Source organism: Calypte anna, chromosome 24, assembly GCF_003957555.1.
Source record: "Calypte anna isolate BGI_N300 chromosome 24, bCalAnn1_v1.p, whole genome shotgun sequence".
NCBI lineage: Eukaryota > Metazoa > Chordata > Aves > Apodiformes > Trochilidae > Calypte > Calypte anna.
In genome coordinates this window covers 484,463-506,615 of record NC_044269.1, presented here as the reverse complement: position 1 = coordinate 506,615, position 22,153 = coordinate 484,463, and the positions used below count along the sequence as shown (strand labels likewise).

The following is a 22,153-nucleotide window of genomic DNA, read 5'->3' as shown; positions in this document are numbered from 1 at the left end:
CTGGTTGGAGCCACTTGAGGCTTTTGTGCTGGCTGCTGGCACTTGTCCTGTTGCTGCCTGGTGGTCCTGCCTGGGGGCCGGGCCGGGCTGGCCGGTGGCGAGCGGGCGCTGTGCGGGGAGAACGGTGACGTCTGCCGGAGCTGCGGCCGGAGCCGCCGGTGTCCTGCAGTTGGGCTCTGCTGCTGCTGCTGGTGGGATGGTGGTTAAATACGGCATTGGAGCTGGGGTGCTTTTCTCCCCAGCAGTTAGGACAGGAGGAGACTGAAGTTTGTCATCAGCTGTGCAGATAGGAACGTGGTGCTTGTCCCCAGACAGGCGTGTGTGGAGGTGGGGCTTATCTAGAGACACCTCTGCTGTGGGTGGTTCCCAGTCAGGCAGTGCACCTGCAGGGTGCTGGGCTGGGTGCTCCCAGTCCCCGCCATGGGAAGGGAAGAGATCTTTGTCCCCTGCTTTACCAGGATGGAAGCTGGGCTGCTCCTGCTCTGCATCTCTGCTACCAGGCATGTCCCCAGGCATGCTGGGGTGGAGAGGTGGGGGGTCCCGGTTTCCAGGTGCACCGGGTGGGTGGTTCTGCTCCCCGGGTGTGCTGCTGCTACCTTGGAAATCCTGCTCTAGTGGTGCACCGGTCTGGAAGTGAAGGCAGTTCTCAGGCAGACCAGTGTACAGGTGGAGCTTGTCTGGAGCACCAGCAGAGAGATGGAGCTTTTCTAGAGCTGTGCCAGCTTCAGCCTCTCCACAATTTGTGCTTTCAGAATGAGCATCTCCTGGCCTTTTCTGAGACTGAGCAGACGCTTGCTGTGCGGACTCGGCTAACGCTAGGGCGAGCATGCGCGCTGCATTTTTCGGAGGAGGAGGAGGGATAAGAGACACAGAACTGACGGGAACAGGATCCTGGGGGGAGTCGAGGGCAACTGCTCCTAATGGGGGGAAAATTGAGAGAGAGAGTGATTTTATGTTACCCCGATAAGGTGAGTGACCTAACCCTTAATGACTATTATAAAAAAATAGATGCTTTCCCCACTTTCACAGTGGCAATTCCTTCTGACGTGAAACACTCTATCTTCTGTCTCACATGCAAAAGCAGTTCATCACGAGAAGGAGAAAAACACAAGAGATTGTCTAAAGGCTCCTCTTGCATTTCTAGAGAGGTAGGAAGTAGGTAGCAGAGAATGAGATACCCTTACACAATTTTGATCATAAGGTTTTAGGTGAAAAGATCCCTTCTTCAGGTGTTGGCAGATACCGTGTTTTTTTTGAAAAAAGAAAAGTCTTAGATGGCCTATTGGCTGAAATGACTTAGAAGGGCATGCTAGAGATTTTCACGCATGACAGGATGGTGAAAAAAAAAAAGTGGTAGATAAAGTATTATGGAAAATTATCCGAGACTTGTGTGATGTAGGGAGAAGGCAGAGGTTAAGACCTTACTGATCTGCACAGCCCTGCAAGACACTTGTGATCAGAACTGACGGGCAATCCCCTCTCCTACAAGGCACGCAGAGGAGGACGGTTTTGAGAGCAGGTCCCCATTGGAACTTAAAGAAAGAATGGAGGAAAATGCACTGTACCTGGCTGAGTGTGTCCAGAGGGTACAGTCTTATTCTGACTGCTTGACATTGGTCTCTCCCCTTCTTCTGGCAACTCTGGTTTGCCAGCAGCCACCAGCTGGGCATGCTGCAGCTCTCGGTGGGCTCCTTCCCCTGCTTCTGATTCACTGTTTTTCAGGGGCAAGGACATCTGGGTTGGGGACCTGTTTGTGATTTCAGTGATGCCAATTCCTTTGCTCCAGCTGGAAGCAGAGGAGTTTCTGGGTGTGATGGGCACTCCTCCGATCGCTTCCGCCATGCGGCTGGGCAGTGTGAAGGAGACAGGTTCTGATGCAGTCAGGGGTGGAGATTTGATGGGCTTCCGCCCCATCTTGGGTGAGAAGGCTTGGGGTTTGCTGGCCTTCTCCTCAGTTGGGCTCAGGTCCAGAGTAAAGAAGGGACTCATCTTCTCTTGGAAAGGGGAGACCGGCTCAGAGCTCGTGGCACTGCCTGGTGTCTGGGACTGGCTGCCTGACTCAAAATCCCTCTTTAGGAGGCTTGGCTTCTCCTTATTGATTCCGATTGACTCTAGCAGGGAGGTGCTGCTGTCCAGGCACTCGGATTCCGCTTGGGGTGGACTGCACTGAAAAGACATGGGGTCAAAATCCAGGCTGGCAACTCCGATATCCGGGGGGCTCAGGTCAACATCTTCAGCAGATCGAGGAGAGATGAGGGCAGGAACGTGGATGAGCCCCTCGTCCCCATCACTGTCATCGTGGGGAAGGTTGTCATAAGAATTGCAGCGGTTCATGTTCCCCAGGAGCTCTCCGTTGAAGGAAGCGGACAGCGCGTCGCTGCTGGACCGAGGCCTTCTGGGTCGGAACAGCTTCGATTCACCTGGGAACAAGTAGAAAATATGGGCTGGTGCCAACAGCTTACTGTGCAGGAGGTGACAGCTCTTTTTAAACTACTTCACTGGTGAACTCTGAACACAAAAATCCTGCAGTTAGAGGAACTGTTAATTATCTTTGCTCTAACTCTTTCACAGCAGTTGTGAGGCCCCATTTAGTCTGAAACTAAAGTCGGTGCAAAAGCAGAGGTAGTTTAAGTGTGCTGTAGACCTAAGGATTTTTCAGAAAGGATTTCCCCTCCCAGTGCCATCTTTTGTGCATTAGAATAGCAAGGGGAGAGGGCAAGGAGTGAACATAAATGGTGCCAGCTGTAACAAACACGAGGTTTGGGGTTCTGTGTGTGTTTTACCATCAACAGCGTGCAGAGAGGTCAGAGATTCCTCGCTTTTAGCTGAGCGAAGGGTCCCGCTGTCTCCTCGGCCACCTAAGAAATGCAAGAGACAGTGAAGAGCTGGGTTAGAGAAATGAAAAAACACAGGAAAACCACAAACAGGCTTCTAGCAACAGTACCACTGTCCCAACAGTCATGCTTTTTTATGTGGGGGTTGGGTTTGATTGCTGGGGTTTTTTTGGCTCCAAAACCCTTAAAGAAAACCTTATGATCCTCATTTTGCAGACTGGGGAAAAGTAACCTTCTAAAACAGTAACTGCTGCAGCTGGCAGGTTGGGAAACAAATCCCCACACATCATCCTGCTACAGATTGTGTTCTGAGGTAGCTGTGCAGTGAACAAAAGCCTTTAAAACTGGGGAAGAAAGAAACATTTACAGAACTTGTTTTATAAGCACTGCACGGGTACAACTTCAGTGCTGCAAGGAGCAGTCTTCAAGGGCAGCCATGGAATGTGTTCATTACAATGAAGACTCTGAGGCTACAGGGAGAAGACAAGGTAAAAGTCCTTCCTGGCCCTCCTTTAGGAACTTGGGGTGTGTTTTACCACAAATTCATATTGTTGCTATTTATAAATCTGGAAGGAGACAGTGAACTCTGTATGGAAAGGGCTGAGACTTCAGTCTGTGTACACTGTCTGCAGCTACAAAAGGTTGTTGGATGCTCAGGTTACACCTCTGTAGCTTCCTGGGGGAATGTGTTTGTGGAGCGTTTACCTAGATTAACTGTGTGTCTTTTGAGAGCTGCAAAGGGAGCCAGAACTGTACTCTTACATTTTCATAGGACTGACAGAAGGAATTATCCTGAGACTTATTTTAGCGCTGCCCACATCAGTGTCTTTCAGAAGCTACTCTGAGAAAAGCCTTAGAGGTCTGAGCAGGTTGAACTCATGTGAGATGCATTCAGGAAGGACTGAAGGTGTTATGCACAGTTTGAACGCTAGAAGGAGATAAAAACCCACTGTAAGCACCAATTGTGCCTTGCTGAAAACTCCAGTTTGGAGGCAGAAGGTTTAAAGCAGCCTTACCTGCCAGGGCTATGGCTTTCATCTCTGAGGGCTCACTGGGATTGCGCTGGAGTTTGCGTTTGGAGACAGAGGAGGACTTTCCCAGGTTGAAGAAGGAACGCCAGCTGCCCACTGGGGACTTCTTCATCTTGCTGGGTGGTCTTTTTCTGGAGGGAGAAAAAGCAAATTGTTGGAAGTGGGAAGCCCAGTTAGTTCCTGCTCCTGCTTGGTTGTTACTACAGTAACTACAGTTTCTGCTAACACAAAGCTTAGAAACTTGGGCTTTAAAAAAGCTGAGGAGGTTTTCATTCTTACAGCTTAGCCCTAAAGTCTTGCTGGGTAAATTCCTGCAAAGAAGATGCAATGCAGGTGAGCTCCACACTTGCACAGGAAGGGTTTTATTTACCTCCAGATGCCCCAGTTCTCTCAGGAACTGTGCAGCCATAAAAGGTATCTGAAAACATCTCACTTGTGTTGTAAAATCCCATTTGCCTCCTCCCCCTGCCATATTTACAGTGTCATCAAGCCTGTCCAATTGCTCCACTTCCAGCGTTTGCTACACAAGCCTGAAATCTGGAAACCCCCATGTTTCCAGGTGTTGACCCTGTTTACATTTCTGTGTGGGTGACTATACGGGCACCTGTGTGCATCACATACACCACAGCTTTATACATTTAATGCTCACCCTGCTAAAAAGGGAGTGGCACAGACATTACATGGCTAAACTAAATCACCAGACAATTCATGTAAGCTCCATCCTCACAGAGGCCAAAGCAGGTAGAAAAATGGCTATAAATAGTTTATGTATGAATACTATAGACCAGTATTGGCAAGTTTTTGCTATTGTAATTAAAAAAAAGCTCAGTTATGACACATGCTGGAAAGGAAACTTGTCTGTACCTTTCAGATGGGAAGTCAATAACCGTGTGGAATTTCCCCTGTAAAGCTGCAGGGCCTTCTCCCACTTCTATGTATTTGCTGTCTGCTACAATGGGAGAGTTGATCTGGGCTTGTGTCCGTGCCTGGGCCTCCTCCAGGGTGAGCAGCTTCGTGGAAGGAGAGGACACCAACAAAGACTTGGGCCGTGATAAGGAACTGTGCCCTGTAAGGGAAAAACCACAGGCAAGAGGGGGAATCAGCAAGAGCAGAAGAGAGATCAAAGCTCTGGGTCTGTGTGTCTAGGGAGGTGCTGTGTTTTTCTAAATCTTTATTCTCTCAGCAAGTGCAAGATGTGGTCAAAATAATCATTTTGTCAGAGGTATGTTGATGTCAAAAAAAAAAAAAAAAAAGCTCAGGACCAAGAACAGCTTAATGTGTTAAAAAAAGAAAAGGCTGAGGGAAGCAGGCAGGTTAGGAACTTCACTGAAATACTTTATTTAAGCTTCACCTGTGTGCATCTGTAAAGAAAGTGATGTTTTTTCTTCTTAAGAAGCTTGGCCTCAGTCATGCTCAAAGCCTTCTGGAAGCACTGAGGAGGATGCTGCCTTGTGTATTCCTGCACTTAGCTGTAAACAGCCTGCCCCTTCTCCCAGCCAGTTCTGTGTCAAAGCACATTGAATGTGAATGCCCAAGTCATTAAACAATTAGCTGAATTTACATGGTCCATTCTAAGCCTGGATAATCATCTGGCTCCAACTCTTAGCACGATTATCTTCCCCTGGCAGAGCTGAGCCTGCTCTGGGTTGTCACTGTTCAGCCAAGCTGACCTCCAGCAGCTCCTCTTAGATGTGCCTTCAGGTAGGAACCAGAAATGGACTCAGAGCAACTCTGCTCTCTGAAGTAGAGGTAGGGCTTGCTTAAAAGTGGGGAGCAGCAAATATGCTGGAGAAACAGCTGCCTGTCCCCCCCAGGTGGTGGTAACTGCTCTGACTGTGCACACCTCACAGGAAGGGTCAGGTTATTGAAGCAGATGGTGCACACTTAATGCTGCTTAGGGGTAATAATAGCTTGTGGTATTCCTGTTTGCTGATCATGCTGACAAGAATTTCTTCCTGGTGCAACTTCGCTTGTTTTCAATACACCAGGTTTACTTATGGGGCCTTAGCAGTTACTTAAGGAAATGTTTAAGTTCCAAGGCTGAACGATGTGTCAAGTGCTGCAGGATTGGGCAGAAATGCATCAGGGTTCATTCCTCATCCTAAAGCCACAAATCAGCAACAGGAGCAGAGTGGTGGGCAGCAGCTGCAGGGCCAATGGGGATGGAGCCAGGGGCTGGCCAGCCCTGCTAATTAACCCATACAGCTTGTGCAGAAGAAAGAACCAGGACAGCAGATGTCAAAATACTCCCTGTTAAAAGCCAGACTATGCTCAATAGCACTGACAATAAGAAACTTAGAGAGCTCTCTTTAAATCATTTCTGTTTATGTTCTGAGGTGCTGGTAAGGGTGCAGAGCTCATGCATTGTGCTGTACTGCAAGACAGCTCACAGGGACAAGCATGCAGGATGATGGTTTTCAAAAGAAGGGGAGGGAGCAGTGGAGACAAAGACCTAAGAGATTCCTAACCATTTCTCAGTGCTAGGGCATTACAGTAGCAGCCAAATATTAAGATATGTGCTTTGGTAGAACATCCTTGGCTTCTAAGAAAGGTCCTGATAGCAGTGTCTCAAACCAGGTGATGTTTGCCAGTTTCTAAAATCTTAACCCTGGAAATCTGTCTTCTAGGGTATAGTTAAAACATCTTTAAATGTCCCACAGGAGGGGGCATTCAGTGTCTGCTTCCTTTATTGACCAAGGTTGAGGAAGACACTCACCTGCTCCATCCCGTATGACTGAGCTGAGTTTGGAGCTGAAGAGGACATCCACGTGGTTCAGGATGAATTCCACAACTACTGACTGGATCCTCACCTCCATGAAGGCAGCTGTCCCACTGAAGCAGGCAGACTCGATCTGCTTTGATCTGAAGAAAATTTCCATCAGAGTTTTTGCAGCCAAATCTGTCAAATTGGACTCTAGAGACTTATGCAATGGGAACTCAGTGATGCCACTGAATAAATTCTCCTGGATAAGTAAAGGACAGGTTACTCTCATCCAACCCAGAGAGGGGAAATCATCATCTAGAAAAGAGGGTTTGGGGTGGGCAGAATCCTTCCTTGCCACTGCTGGACTGCAGTCAGGAGACAGAGTCACAGTGGGTTCCATCAGTAGCTCAGGAGCTTGCCAGTTGGTTTCAGCCCCTGCTTGGAATGATTTCCCATCAGAAATTTTAAAGGAGAAGAGCACGTTGGGAGAGGAAAGGAAGATCTTCTCTCAACTGCTGAAAGTTCTGATTTTCTGGAGAACAGGGGTGCATCTGGTTTTTAGAAATATAAAAACTTGTACTGAAATAGGAAAAAAACCCTGAAGAATACCTTAGGAGGTTGGGAGCCCAGACGATTGCTAAGTTCTTCGTGTGCATATTTGTGATGGAGCAGTAATCAGCCAGACGAGCTAAGTGTCTCATTAGGAACTCCAGTGTCCTGGAAAACAGGAGATAGGCAAAGGTTCAGCTCCAGTGAGCAGAGCTCTGCTGCCATTTCCAAAACAAACGCCACTTCGTTATTTTCTTTTTCTTTGACAGCTCCCAGAAAGAAATGTTGAACTGTGCAGCCCAAGACTGATGGTAAAGCTGCTGCTAGCAAATAATTACACAGGGGTAGGGCAAGGGGAAATTCTCCTCCTCCTTTTTTATTTTAAACATTATTGACACCAAGGAGGAGGAGGGAGCACAAAGCAGTAATAAAAATGCTTGTGTATCCTCCTTGTGTCTTTTTTAAATTTTATTTTATTTTATTTTTTTCTGGGGGGCAGAGGGGCAGCGGATGGGGCGATTTTGTGCTCCAAATTCCACAACTGGCCAAGGCCTGGAGATGGATGTTCCTGGGTGGAAACAACAAGGACAGATCCAGTGTATGCTGCTAAAGGCTGGTTACCTGCATGGAATTTCAGATCACAGAGCAAGCTGCACACATTTATAGCTTGTAATAATTAGTTAAGACTAACTGCAATATAAGTGATTGATGTTCAGCTAACACCATCAGTGTCTGGCACTACAGCTGTCCAGCCATTCACTATACATTATAAGAACTAATATTTAAACATTTATGAACACAAAAATATTCTAAATGGTTACCAGTAGTTAACTTAATCTAAAAAAAACCCCACCCTGTTTTCATGCATTACAACCAGCCAGGCTGGGTACAGAATCATACCTAGTTCTGCAAATTAACATACATTACCATAATAAACCACTTTGCCAATTGATGATTACCATAAAGTATTAGATACCTTTGGATAAGAAACACCTCTGAGCTTCACAGCTGCCCAGGCAGTGACCACAAACCAAGCCACCAATTAGCAATTATCATACAGACAGTATTAGAACTGGCTATCAACAGCCAAATACCCACCTACACCCACTCAGAATGCAGCATCACAACTGGCCCAGCCAATTACAATGGTTGATGTTGATAGTTAAATAACTTTCAGCAGTTACAATACATAATAGGTCAGGACCACCTACTAGAGTTAAGACTGCATTAACATGCAGTATTATAATTAGGTATTAATACCAATCACCACACTTTTTATTCTGATGACTGTTTACTACAACCCTGCCATAATTTTTTATTTATAGACCATTAACATGTTATTATATTTAGTGAAATGCATTACCATACAGTTATTAATACCTTTATTACAAAATGGTATATTAATTACATATAGTATATAATATTAATACAATATTATACCATCTAGTTTTAATGCATTATTACAATTAGTTGGTGATTTTTAAACACCAATAGTATGATTATATATTCTGCTGGAGTATTGTTTTAATTTGCTATTTACTGTTATTGCTGGGGACAAGGGGAAACTGGAGACTAAATTCACCTGACCAAATTACACTGAAGGCCTGAACCTTTTGGGGTACATTTCACTTTTTAAAACGTTTGTCTGGTAATGAGCTAATTAAAATATTAACTTTATATAGCCAGAAAGCATTTCAATATCCAGAGGCATCAGAGTTCACTCCTGAACCCTTGGCACTAACAAAGCAGAGGAAAGGCTGCACTGACCTGTAGTGGGGAGGGGGCAGCTGCTGGATGACATCGTGGATTTTAACCAACCTTTCTTCATCTGTAGCAGCAGAAACTGCATCCTGAAAGAAGGAAGAAAGCTGCAATTAAAATGAGGAAATTGCCACAGCATCTTGAGGGGCCTGTGTGAAATTGACACAATGAAATCAACATCTGGGCCATTTTGTATCTTAATTGGTCAGAGCAATTCCATTGGATTCTAATCCCACTCCTGTTTGAGTTTGGAAATGGAAAATGAGAGCGGAACTCTTGAGAATGAGAGGAAAAGCAGCATCAGTGCCATGGGGGACAAAGATAACCAAGAGGGGAAACACAAAAGGGACCTCAAACCTGGAGGAATTTTGCACAGCAGTTTTGGAATGGAAGGATGGTAGCAGCAGTGGGAATTTGGTGTGCAGGTAGCACAAACCAGACTGGTGTTTGGCTGGTTGGAAATAAGCACTGCTGGTCTCTATAAACCCAATTTAAGCAGAAGTTGTAACAAAGCCAGTGTGGGGAAGCCAGGTTCAGCTTGTTGCTCAGGATTTCTCTGCTCAACCTGTGTACACGAAGTCACCCTGAAGTGGAAGGGGAAGGCACTGCTTGTACTCACTGAGAACTTCTCATAGAGCTGGTAGGTCAGGAGAGGGTTTGGGAGCTCACGGAAGTACAGTTTGCAGAGGGAGCCAACGCAGTGGATGTCTTGGATGTAAATATCCTTTGTCAGGTCAGGAATCTGCTCCGAGTCAAACTCGTGGCTGGAAAAAGAAGCAGAAAAATGGGCAAAGGGGTTCAAAAAGGAAGAAGGAAAAGAAAAGCCAGCACAAATTACAGTCAAGAAAAGCAAGTTTCCTGATTTGCAGGAAAAAATAAATAATTGGTCACCAGAGCCATACAACCTGGGGTTGTGGTGTTGCTAACTGGATTTTTACAAACTGAAACTTTTTCTCCAATAAAGCATTTTCAGCTGGTTTTACAATGGCCAGGTAGCCTTCAATCCCTTGTGCTGCAGCAGGGCCTTACACAAAGCCTCCAGAGAATGTATTCCATAGCCCTTGGAGACCAAGGGAATATTCAAGTGCTGAGGGCAGCTCCTGGCCTGCAGGGCTGGCTGGAAGCTGCTGTCCCTTTGCATGTCAGAGGCCTGGAAACTGAAGTGATGAAGCAAAGGGCAGTGCCATGGGCAGCTGCTGCACATGGAGACTGCTGTGTGCCAAAAATTCCTTGGGGAGAAGCTGGTGAGCTGAGCACTCCTCTGCTACAGGGTGCAAAGAGCCAGGAACCACGTGAAGAAAATCCCTAAAGAAAATGCCTTTGGTTTCCAGAGAGAGAAAAACCCAAATCACAAACATCCATGAAATAAATGCTGAGCTCAGAAGGCCAAGGGCTGGCTCTCTGCAGGGAGAAGTGCTGTTTCAAATTAGCAGGAGGGATTTGCAGGGAAGGACATGGTGAGCAGTGAGATGGCAGCTCTGGCTGCAGCTCCCTCTTCCTCTTTTTTCCTGCACTTGGCTCCTCAGCAGAAGAGGGAGCTCAGAAGGAGCTCAGACACCAACTCCCACACTCAGCCTTGGCTGAAATCCTCTGCCCATGTTCTGCCCTACTCCACTTCTCCTGGTATTTCAGTTTGTTTCCCTTAGGAATAAATCTCACACCCTACCAGAGACCTGTCCCTGCAGAGCAGAATACAGAGCAAAAAAAGGGGAAGCCCTACTACCTTCAGCCTTTTTTTCTCTCTGCACTGTTTCGAGACTTCTGTGTTATTTCTTTTGACCCCAAAGGAAGATTTTGTTCAGAGGAAGAGTAAAACTTCAGAGTCTCTCAAAAAAAAAACAAACCAAAGAGCCCAGGGATAAAGATGCCAACTCAGCACTCTCTCTGTTTTGCCTAACGGCCAAGTAGAGGCAGCTACTGCACTGCCACAGAGCCAACCTCTGTCCTGGAGTAGATCTCCCATGTGGAATAAATTCTCTGACTTTCTCTCCAACAAAAAAAGCCCTTTAAATCTGGGAGCTCCAATTTTATGTGAAACTTAAGAGCAGTGACTCATTTAAAAGGATACTGCAGCCCTAGCTCTGAAATAAGCCTAATGATCTGTTGATGTAGCTGGAAACTACAGCAAGGACACGTGTGCCCTACATCAGCCCAGCACTCATGAAGATCTGTGGGATTTAGATGAGCAACAGGGACAGTGTCTGCAAGTTATGCCACGTACTCCCTTCCTTTTGTCTTTGGAACATCTCAGGAAATTGAAAAATAGGATGTGGCTTCATTCTCTCTACTATACCAGGGAATGATGGCATTAAAACTTTAGAAAACCATTTTCAAAGCATCTTTAGAAAATAGTGAAGGAAAATAGTGAAGGAGAAAATAGTCCTGGCAACACAAAGTGGGAAAACGGACTAGGGCAGTGATTAGAAAGCTTGTCCAGCACAAGTCAAAATGGGGAATTAAAGGGATGTAATGGGAGCAAGGGCAAACATGTCATTCAGCCAAGAGTGCTGTGGGCAACAGCTACAATCCCAGTCTTTGGAGTCTGCATATCAAAGCCTCAGGAGCAGATTTTCAAATGGAACTTTCTGTGATGAGAAACAGGATTAAGCTGAACCAGAATAAGCCCATGCATAGAAGGGTTTGGACAGGACCTGTACCAGACCAGGGCTGTCCCTCAAACTGGGGAATAGCTGGTACAAAAAGGATATCCTGCAGGTGGAACAGACCCCTCTGCTGCTCTGTGATGGGCCTAGGACCAACACTGGAATTAGTCACAGCCCACTGGCTTCTCTCAGCCCCTTCACCACACAAAAATGCATCCCAAATGATGGGAAGAAAACCAAATCCAAAGGGATAAAACCCTTTTACTGTGATGAGAGCAGCTCCTAACTGCGGAGGACACACACCAAGCCCTTCCCTGCACAGCAATGCCACCCACCAAGAATTATGTAAATATTCTTTACATCTTCCCAATTAATTGCTAATATGCCAGGAGTTCAAAGCAGCAAGGAGAAACAGCAGCTGCTCAGAAGGGCTCTGGGAGCAACAGGAAACGGGAATGAAATGTGACAGCACAGAGACACTCACTCCCAGAGCCTTCCCATACTCTATCCTGAAGGAAAACTTGTTGTGGAAGTCCCCTCCACAACCCAGTGCTGCTCCAAAACGGGGGCAAACCCAGGGTTCCCTCCCTCAAATCCTCACCGTAACTTCTGGATGTTGGAAGCAATCCCAGACAGACGATAGATCCCATCCACAATTCCATGTTTCTCAATGAACTCCGTGCAGCTCTTGAGGACCTGGGGGACTGAAGAACAGGGCTTGGTTAGCTGAGGGTGTTAGTAAGGGCTTGGCAAATGCCATAAACTAAACTCAGCTGGGCTGCTGCTTTAGCTCTTTCTCAGAGGAGAAAGTCTGCAAGAAAATCAACTTTAGGAGTTGGAGTGAAAACCAATCAGGGGTGTTCTTTGCTTTAAAGAAATGACAGGCAATTAATCAAGCTGAAAAAAAGTCAATTTTGGTCAAGCAGTGACAGTGCAGGTCCCATTCACAACTCCCATCAGAACTGCTATGTTAAATTCCATCTCAGAAGAGTAATAAAATTGAGTAAATACTCTTTGGCCAAGGAGTTTCTTTGTTTTCACATCTATGCCTGATGAACCCATCCCACTCTGTTTAAGCAGAGATGAGCACTGAGGAGATGCTGCTTTCTGCACCAGGGCCAGGAGAGATTTTACAAGTGATAATTTCATCAGCAATATCTGCCAGAGCGTGACTGGGTTTAGATAGCCACAGAGCACACCACATCCACAGAATCTGCAGACAGACCAGAGCATGACAGAATGGAAAAAACAAGCCCAGAGGATATAATTAGGTGTCAAGTTAATATTCAAGCTGCTTCACCAACCGATTCCTTCCAGCTGACTTTGCAGCCTCATGCAGCATCCCCTGCCAGAGCTATCTGTCCATCCCTGTAAGCCTGAGGAGCAAATTACTTGATTTACAAAAGGAAGATAAAACTGCCCTGAACACTCTAAGAAAATGAGGATTGAGCCCTTGTGAGCATCAGCAAATCTTCATGGATAAAGCTCAGATCCTTGTGGATTCCTCCACGAGCCACCTTTTGGCTACAGCTCCTCTGATGATCCAGCTTTGTTCTTGCATTAGATGCCAGATCTGATCAATTTGCCCTGTGACACAGGCTCTGAACAGGTCATGTGGCTTTCAAATCCCCTTACATCAAGCACAAATGCCATCTGCCAGTCAGTTCTCCCAAGTGCCACTGAACTTAGAGCTGAACTCCTCTGTGCTTTCCCCTCCCCAGCCTCCTCTCTGCTCTTCTCCCAGCTTGCAGCAAACACACAGCTGGAGAGGACTCATTTTTAATGTTCCCTGGAACCTGGGCTCAGGTTTCACTGAGAACCAATGTGAGATGCCCACACGTGTCCCCCTCTCCCTATCCCCACCCATTACACAAAAGGAGAGAGGCCAAGGACCTCAGCAGTGACCTGAGCAAGGGTGCTGGGCTCAGCAGGGTGGTCCTGGCCAGCTGAGCAGTGACCTGTGGTGACAACGTGCAACAGGTCAAGGAGAGCAGGGGGAAGGTGAGGGATGTGGTACTACACCTCCTGAAGTATTTACTTGGCATGGGAGATGCTGGGCAGAGTCAGAATAATTAATACAAACTGATAAAATTGCAGCAGGCCTGTTCCATGCATTTCCTCCTCTGGTTACCAGGACAACCTGTTCTTTAAGCTAATTATATCATCCCAGCAGCACAGATATTTGGGGGAACTCTGCATGGGGGGAAAAGGGACTGAAATTCAAGCAGGGCTATAATTGTACTTGAAGGCCCTTTGCTGGTTGGTGACTTATTTTTCAACAAAGATGACACCTGACAATTCCAGGGGTCTTTAACCTCCCTCTCCCCTTGGGATCCCCCAAGCCCTTCAGCTAACTGTGCATTCATATTTATGCAAATCCACCCCTCTGGAGGGAACAGTGTCTGCTACACCAGAATGAGAGGGCAGGATGACACCACAAGCCAAGGCTTCATTTAGTGATTGTGAAGCATGCTAAGACTTCACCTGCAGTGGCTTTTGACATCAGGGTGTGACATTTATCTCTTCCTATTGCACGAATTCCTCCCCTGCTCCAGAGCTGAACTTCTCAGGACCTCAGGTCCTGATTTTGGCTTCCAGATCCCAAACCAGTTGCCAGGATTGAACTGGAAAGTCAGCTGCACCACAGCAGGGGAACTGATGGAGATTTCTGCTCATAAGATGCAGTAGCATCTAGACTAGAATTCTATTACTGTTTGTTAATTACTGTAGCTTCCTGCAATTATAGTAACAGCCTTGATGATGTGGGTGGTTTATATGAACAGCCATAGTGGTCCACCTAGTTCAGCACCTGGTTTCTGACTTCTGGAAAGGTGCAAGGAGGGCACAAGGCTGGGGTGACACACACTGCATTCCTCCAGCCCCAACAATCTGACCAGAATCAGCATCCGGGTGCATTAAGCCCAGCACACAGCCCTTTCCATGTTCCTGGGCAAGGAACAGGAGTGTCCTTACACTGATGGGTTTATTCTCCTCTTCAGGAGAATCCCAGCACTGGGCACATCTCCAGTTCCAAAATCAATCACCCTCCCTCCCTCCACTGACCCAAACACCAGGTAGTTCCAGGAAACAAAGCTCCAAAGGCTGGAAACGTGGACACGTTGCCAAAGGAGACCCCAGCATGTTTCAGCACCATAGCAGCCAAAGGAAATTTATTCCTGAGCATCTCTCAGCTGGTTTGAAAGGTTTATTGCATCTCCTAGGGCTCGTTAACTGCTTAATTCTTGGCCATTAAGAGGAAGCATGAGTTTTATGGCTTTCATTCTGAAGGACATTTTGATTCATCTTGAAATCAGGCACATTTCCCTTTCCTATCATCTTGCTTTTATTTTTTCCTTTTTAATCTTTTTGTAATGTTCCCTCCCTGGGTTTCAGGCTTGCTTTATTTTAGTTTATTTTTACATTTTCTTAGCAGCTTAGCAGTTCTGGAATCAGAAGTACTTGTTCAGCCTGGGGAAGGAGGTTTCCCAAGCAGCTCCCCTCCAGCAGTGCTGTTTCCACAGCAAGGTGTGTGCTGCTCCAGCCAGCCCTGGGCTGAGGGACCCCCAGTGCTGCTGCTCAGCTGAATTCCACACACAGCAAAGACACACAGCAAACCTGCAGTGTTTGCTAAACCAAGCAGAGCAAGGAAAATGCAATAAACTGTCCTGAGTGCTGCTCTGAGCCCTGAAAAAAAAATAAGAATGTGGCTATCAAGTACATGCAGCAATTCTTACCTGGATCCCTTCACCTTACAGTAAAAATGGCACAAAAGGTGCAAACCAGCATGGGATCTGTTCTGCCACCAGTGAGCCACCTGTATGAGCCATTTTATGAGCACACAGACCTTACCACTCCCTACAGATTCAGAAAAAAAATTATCTTATAAAGACATTGGTCCTGCTCCTAAATCCATGTCCTCATGTTTGAATCACCAGGAATAAAACAGAAACACAAGACCATCCGAATAGGAAACTTCCTCCAAGATGCTCTGGTCCCTATTCCCAGGGATGACCCACACTAAAATTATTTATACTGCCCAGGAGAAAAGGCCAAGCCTGCAATCACAAGCTGGTACCATGCAGCATTTTCCTTTGAAGTGTGACTTTTGCACCTGGGGAAGTGGAATAGTGGCAGAGGGGGCCATAAACCACGAGTCCGTTCCAAGAGCTGACACCACGCAGAGCCCCAGTGGGATCAGACTCTGCTTGTTCAGGCTGGGCTGGTTTCTTTTTTTTTTTTTATGGCAGCTCACCCTGCAACTGTGTCAAAACAAAGTGCAAAGTTCAAACCAGAGAAGCATAAACCCCACAGTGTTGCATCAGATTAGCAAGGTGGATAACCAGGTTTCTCAAGTCCTGTGAGATCAGCAATGTTCTCATCCTGTGGGTACGGCCATGTGAGGGCTGCAGGTGGTACCTGGCTGCACTTGGATCCAAAAGATGGGAACATCCATCTCACAGGATGTGTCCACCTAATACTCTGGGGTTGGGGTTTATGGTTTTAATACAAAATATCCACTACTGGAATAAAGATACTACTGAGACACTTGTACTTGGCCTGTGTGCTAGTGTCTTCTGCTTCGATCAATGATATTTACTACAGTAAGGTGAGAAGTGAAAAAGTATCCACCTCACTAGGAGTGGAGGGAGGGCTGAGAGCACAAGCAGTTCCTGTATAGACTACAACAGTTTTTCTCCTGTTTGTTCCCTTTTACAGCTGTAGTGTTTCGAAATGCAAACTAATTTTCAACTCCCTGCTGTCCTCTGGGTCACTGGGGCAGAAAGAATTCATCTCCTCACAGCTGCAGGCAGGGTAAAAAAGAAAGGGAGAGAAACCCCATCTCTTTTCTGAACTGTAAAAGCTGGATTGCCTGCTCAGCTCCCTCTTTCTGTGAGCACTTCCCCCAAACAACCAATTCTCCACGGGGACCCCATGTTCCTCTTTGTAATGCTAAACCCATCCCCAATAATCTTGAGTTCCAGCAATTCAGAGGGCAGATGGTGAAGCAATAACAGTGCCTGTTATGTTTGGAAATTTGCCTCAAATAGATGAAAATTCTTGGCCTTTCAAAGTATCAACTTGTGTCCAACAAGTCTGTGTAGGAGAGAAAGCATCTGCAGGACTGGGGATGCTGCTCAGCTCTCATCTGGGTCAACTCTTGTTCTTTTGTCCAGGCTCTGGGACCCATCCTGTACCTTACAGGGGTTTGGGTGTGCAGAGACACATAATACTGCATCAGAAGAAACTTTTAGCCACCTAAAATACACAGGTTTGTCCTGATTTAGGGAATTGCTCCAGTGAATTTGGCACCATTTGGTTTTCAAAAGAGCTGACAGGTTTAGATTTGTGAAAATAGGCAAACCCAGCCAAGGAACAAAATAAACCTAGGGGACACATGCAGGTAATATTACTTATTTCCTACAGACCTCACAAGGCTACTCTGGATCTATCAGGGTGCTAACACTTAAATAAATACTGTTTCATGTTTATATTGTACTCTTCATCTTGCAAGCACTTCAGAAATACGACAGACCTCCCCTTGTGGCACCCCAGGGGCAGATATGGACTGGTAATTTGATTTTACAAGCCTGGAGATGGAAGGGGAGATAGAAACAAATTCCTTGAGGCCACAAAAGGTGTGTGAGAGATGGGGTTTGAGTCAGGAGCACCAAGCTCCACCTTACTACAGCTTAGGTTAGTGATTACCCAACTCCTTTGGAGATGGACTTTGAGAAAAAAAAATACTCTAAGTTGTAAAATACTGAAAGAAAACCAGTTTTGGCATGTCTGAGGTTGACAGGTTTCAATAGCTCACCAACCTCCTGAAAACAGGGCTACAATGAACTAGAAATGGCTTAGTAGGAGGATTGCAAACACTCCTTCAAAACTCAGATTTATGTCCTAGTCATGAGCTCCTTTAAAAACAGAGAAAAAGCTGAATGCCAGCTCTGAACCTGCTTCATTGGAAACTCTGTAGATCACATTCAAACTTGCCTGCTTGGATACCCTGAAAATACCTGCTCAAAGTACAACCCCCCCTGAGGGTTCATTCACAGACCAAATGCATCTCATACAAACCTTCAGCCACAGCCAACATTCTCCTCAGACCATTGGACCCACCGTGCCCAATTCCATTGTTCTGATCCAAGTCTCCTGATCCAACACCCTCCCCTCCCCCCTTACGTTTTCCAGGCAGAATTTCACTGAACCTTTGTATAAGAACAAGAAGTTATTGCTTAAACAACTCGATTGATGTGGCTGCCAGCATTCAAGTCGTAACAATTCCAAGAATTCCTGGGGAACTACATGGGGTCGATGCTACTGCAACTGCCCAGGTAAAGCTGGAGGAGCTGCTGCTGCTGCTGGAAGCTCTGCAAATATCAAGGAGTCTGAAAGGAAAATTTTGGAGCAAAGCAATTCCCTATCAGGGACCCTGTGAGCCTTCAAACTTGGAAATTCTTGGCTTTCAGGGGCTGCCTCTGTTTACAGTTAAAAATAGTGTTAAAGAAAGGAAGAGGCAAAAGCAACAATTCTGTGAATATTTATGTTTCTACTTTTCAACAAAGTGTGCTTTACTTCATTCTTTGTCATGTTCAATTTCATTCTCCAGCACTAAGAGAGAGAGGGTAGAACCTGGTTAAATTTACCCTCTAGGAGTTAAAACATCAAGAAAAATGGAAGTTGATAAATATGTAAGACTCAGCTGGCTTGAATTCCAATCAAGGCTTCCTCCACAGCTGGCACAGATCCAAAGCCAACCAAAGACCTTTGTTCTAATGAAAATTCTGAGCAAGTAAAAGGGACTCCTTGCATTAATACCAGGAACCAAAGGCATGACATACACATTACCCAACTCAGGCTTGAGCTAAGGGGAACCAGATTTTTCCAGATCCCTGCCAAGATGCTGCCCGAGATCTCATTCCCTGTGTTTCTCTTTTCAGTCTTCTCCTTATACTAAAAATCTGCAATAAATCAGCATCAAAGGCAACTACATCAGCCAGCTGCAGCCAGGGGATGGCTTGAAGGGAAGGATAACACCAGCAGACCCCAAACAAGCTCTGATGCCACCAGAAATCCCAAGATGCTGTTAAGGAGCTTATCTGAAGAGCATAATAACCAGAAAATAAAACCATCCCTTGGAAACAGTTGTTGCTAGTGCCTGGTGGATAACAGGATCAAGGGCTATAGTGTGAACAGTTTTGTAAAGTCTCAGCTTTAATTTTTATTTTTTCTTTAATTCTACCCAACTTGTCTGAAATAATTGCTAATAAATCTGAGGAACTGTGAAGATTAAGAAAGGCAGAGAGCAAGAATCAGATGAGTTAGTGAACACTGCCTTTGGTAGGCATTTGATTTCTGAGCAAGAAAAGCAATTTCTCTTCCTGCTGGTTACAGATCATTGGTGTTTTCTAGGAGTATAGATCCCCCCCTATAGGAAATTGGTCTGTTAAAAATGAGTGCAACTCTAAATTCATCACTTCCAACTGCAGAAGCCGATGATCAGTGCAACAAATGCATCCAGACACAAAGAATACAGGATGCTCTTAGCCTCCAAAATCCTCTGGAAGCAGAGCTGTATGGATTCCCTGATGAAAGGAACACCTGATACCAGCATTTTGGGGTTCCCCAGGGTTAGCCTGTGCTCCATGCTAATTCCCAAGAGAGAAATGATCCCCCCTGTCCTGAGCCAAGCAACATTTTCAGCAGGGAAAAATATTCTGAGGCCATGGTACAGAGACTGCTCTGTAGCCAGCTCCCACACCCAGCACACACATCCTCTACAAGCTCAATTCTTTCTAACTGTGGTTGAGCTAAATTTAAGTTTATTTGGTTTTCTTTAAAAAGAAAAAAAATATGGGGGAAATAAAGTCTCTCTACCTAGAAAGGGAAAAAGGCCTCTTCACCAGACAGGGATTAGGTTGAATCTGCAGCTCCAGAAGAGCCATGGCAGTGCCAACAGCACCAAACCAACTGGGAACATCTCTTGGGGTGATTAACAAACTGCTACTCCCCACTGAGCCTGGGCTGTTTCCAAAGGATGTTTGGCTGCCAGGGGAAGTATTCAAAACCCAGAAGGAGCCAACAAATGAGTAACACCCCAACATGAAATGGAGAGAGGCCTCTGGAGGCAGGTGACTAATGCTGACCAGAGAAGGGTTGTGCAAACCAACATAGCTGAGGGGAGCATCACCACAAGCTTTGCTAGATTTAGACCCAGCAGAGAAGTCAAAAAAGCCCTCACCTCAAAACTGGTTTTGCTCCTGCAGGTCCCAGCCCATGATTCAGCAGTGACATGTGACAGAAGAGGGACAAAAAGGCTGGAGCACTGCTCCTCTCCCTGGAAGCCTCACTCCTCTGTACAACCCAGCCTGCTGACCAGGGACACGCTGGCTCTCACCTCATTCTCCTTTTCAAAAGCAGCTTAGAACACAATGAGTTTGAAAAAGACTCCTGTGATCTGCCCATGACTCAGATCCTCAGCCAAGGAACCAATGATGCTTCCTTCCCCTCACCTGTGGTTCTGTCTAGCAGGGCCTTTGAGAAAGGACTGCTTCACACCAGGCAGGTACAACTCCTACCATAAAAGGTCCCCAGACTCGTTCCCAGAGCTCAAAGTGTCAGCACACTACAACTTGGAATTAAAAATAACCAACTAGAGCCAGGACACTGCCAGCAGTCCCTGCCATGGATCACCAGGCACACAGGGTACACTTGGTACAGATCCCACCTCTCCCTGCTCACAGTGTTACCTCTCTGATCCATACATATCAATGCACTAAATGACAAACTGCGTAAGCATCAAAACAGAGAAGGCAACAGCAACCCCAGCTTTGTTCCACTCACTTTACCTTACCCAGACACCCTTCCCTCAGGAGGAACTCCACAAACAGACGTTTTACACCCTGAAGTTGAGCAGACACAGGTTCTGGCACGCCAGCCTGAAGAGCCTTTGGCCAGAGAGCACTCTGCTCACATCAAAAAAATCATTCAGGTAAACCAAGCCAAACACTTTGGTGGTTCAGGACTCAGGGACTGTGTAGGGAGCTCTGCAGGGTGGTACCACCTGGGATCTTGCCCCCCACCAGTAAGACAGGCAACATTCCTGTGTCACTTTCCTCCTGTTTGTCTCATTCTGCTTTGGCAGGAGGCAGAGTGGATGCAGCACAAGAGCCAGGACCTGCTGAGTCCACAGAATGAGGACCCAGTGCAGGAGGTAAAATATTTCCTCTGTTTGTACATTCCCTCCTGGGTGTACACAAACACACTCCTCTAGTGAAGCAATCTGAGCCAGCTGCCTCAATACAGCCTTCAGGAATTAAATGTTAGACATATTTTATTTCAGTCCTTGTCCCTCCTTTTGTCCTCTTGGGCTGCTCCTCTCTCACCATTTCCTATCTACAAGTTTGGGACTGCTCATACTGTTTCACAGCAAATTGAGCCTTTGTCACCTTTCCAAAGCTGATAACCAATAAAATTTTTAACATAACTCCAGTTTGGTTTAATGCTGCATTTCTGAGGAGCACATGGTGCTTTGCCTCTCATTTCAAATGCTGAGGACAGTGTCACTTTCTCCTTCAGTCCTGCTAAATCTTTTTGGAAACTGGGCAGCAACCCAGCAAAACCAGCATCAACCTAGAGGGGCCTGTGACTGCATTTGGTTTCTTTTTGCTTCTCTGAACTAAGATGTTTGATGGTGGTAATCCCAAAGCACTACCAGCAGGTACCATGCAGACTTCAGCTCCAGTACTCTGTGCTCCTGTAAAAACATTTGCTTATGTTCTGCTGGAGGAGCAGGACTGCATCTTTGCTCTCTTTAATTCAGTTTGGGGTCTCCCGTGACATCTCATCCCCTTTCAGCAGATCAGTGCTGCACCTGGCTCCAAGACTGAGGAATTTTAACATTAAGGAATGTGGGAATCTTAAAATGCTGTGCATGCACAGAGCTTGGTTCACAGGAGCCCAGAAATGTCTCCACAAAACCAATCCTGGGATTACATCACTTGGAATACAGGTCAGAGGAACTGAATCACACAGAAAAAAAAACAGTCCTGCTGGATGAAATGGAGATGTGCCCCTGTTAGCAACATTCACATGGGATCTGCTTCACTCCAGGGAGTTAGGAAAGAGTTATTAAATCAAAGGTGAAAGCAAGTGGAACCTGTGCAGATGAGGCTTTGTTAGCACAGTTCAGGCACAGTGATGGGAGGGGAGTGTCCAGACCAAGCAGAGAGCTCCCAGTCTGTCAAACTGGAGCCTCCAGTGAGTGGAGTTAGAAGAGTACAGTTCAACTCAGGATGTGTCTTTTGTTGCTAAATAAAATGCTCACCCCTTAAAGCCAGGGGAAGAAGTCAACACACAGGGCAGGGAAAAGCTTTAATTCTTCCTGATCTGTGTCTTACTGAAATGGGCAGGAGGAGGGCTGGGGAGAAAAGAGAATTCTTTCTTTCCTATTCCTGAGCTCACTCTGCTGGCATGTCTCCTGCCCTCCAAGATTGCTCCCACAGAATGAATATAAAACCATCTCTATAGCTACCTGGTGATGTAAATTACCTACTCATGGTGCAGCTCTTATATGGGTTATTCTCTGTTTCTGTCTCTAAACCATCCAGTTTGGCTCTCTGACGCTTTTTAAGCCCCAGCAAAAAAGATCTCTACTGGTTCCAATTAACA

The 22,153-nt window shown here is 46.1% G+C and overlaps 1 protein-coding gene across 2 annotated transcripts in view; it reads right to left on the bottom strand.

Annotated features, from left to right (window-relative positions):
• The window catches only part of ARHGAP32 (Rho GTPase activating protein 32), a 45,908-nt gene that overhangs the window by 5,018 nt on the left and 18,737 nt on the right, over positions 1 to 22,153 (bottom strand). For both annotated transcript variants that reach the window (XM_030464694.1, XM_030464693.1), the window contains exons 3-12: positions 12,084 to 12,186; positions 9,499 to 9,643; positions 8,886 to 8,968; positions 7,179 to 7,286; positions 6,582 to 6,727; positions 4,730 to 4,931; positions 3,851 to 3,996; positions 2,784 to 2,858; positions 1,566 to 2,420; positions 1 to 917 (exon numbers count right to left, since the gene is read on the bottom strand). In XM_030464694.1, coding sequence (XP_030320554.1) covers positions 1 to 917; positions 1,566 to 2,420; positions 2,784 to 2,858; positions 3,851 to 3,996; positions 4,730 to 4,931; positions 6,582 to 6,727; positions 7,179 to 7,286; positions 8,886 to 8,968; positions 9,499 to 9,643; positions 12,084 to 12,186 — 2,780 coding nt within the window. The remainder of the gene's footprint in view (positions 918 to 1,565; positions 2,421 to 2,783; positions 2,859 to 3,850; positions 3,997 to 4,729; positions 4,932 to 6,581; positions 6,728 to 7,178; positions 7,287 to 8,885; positions 8,969 to 9,498; positions 9,644 to 12,083; positions 12,187 to 22,153) is intronic.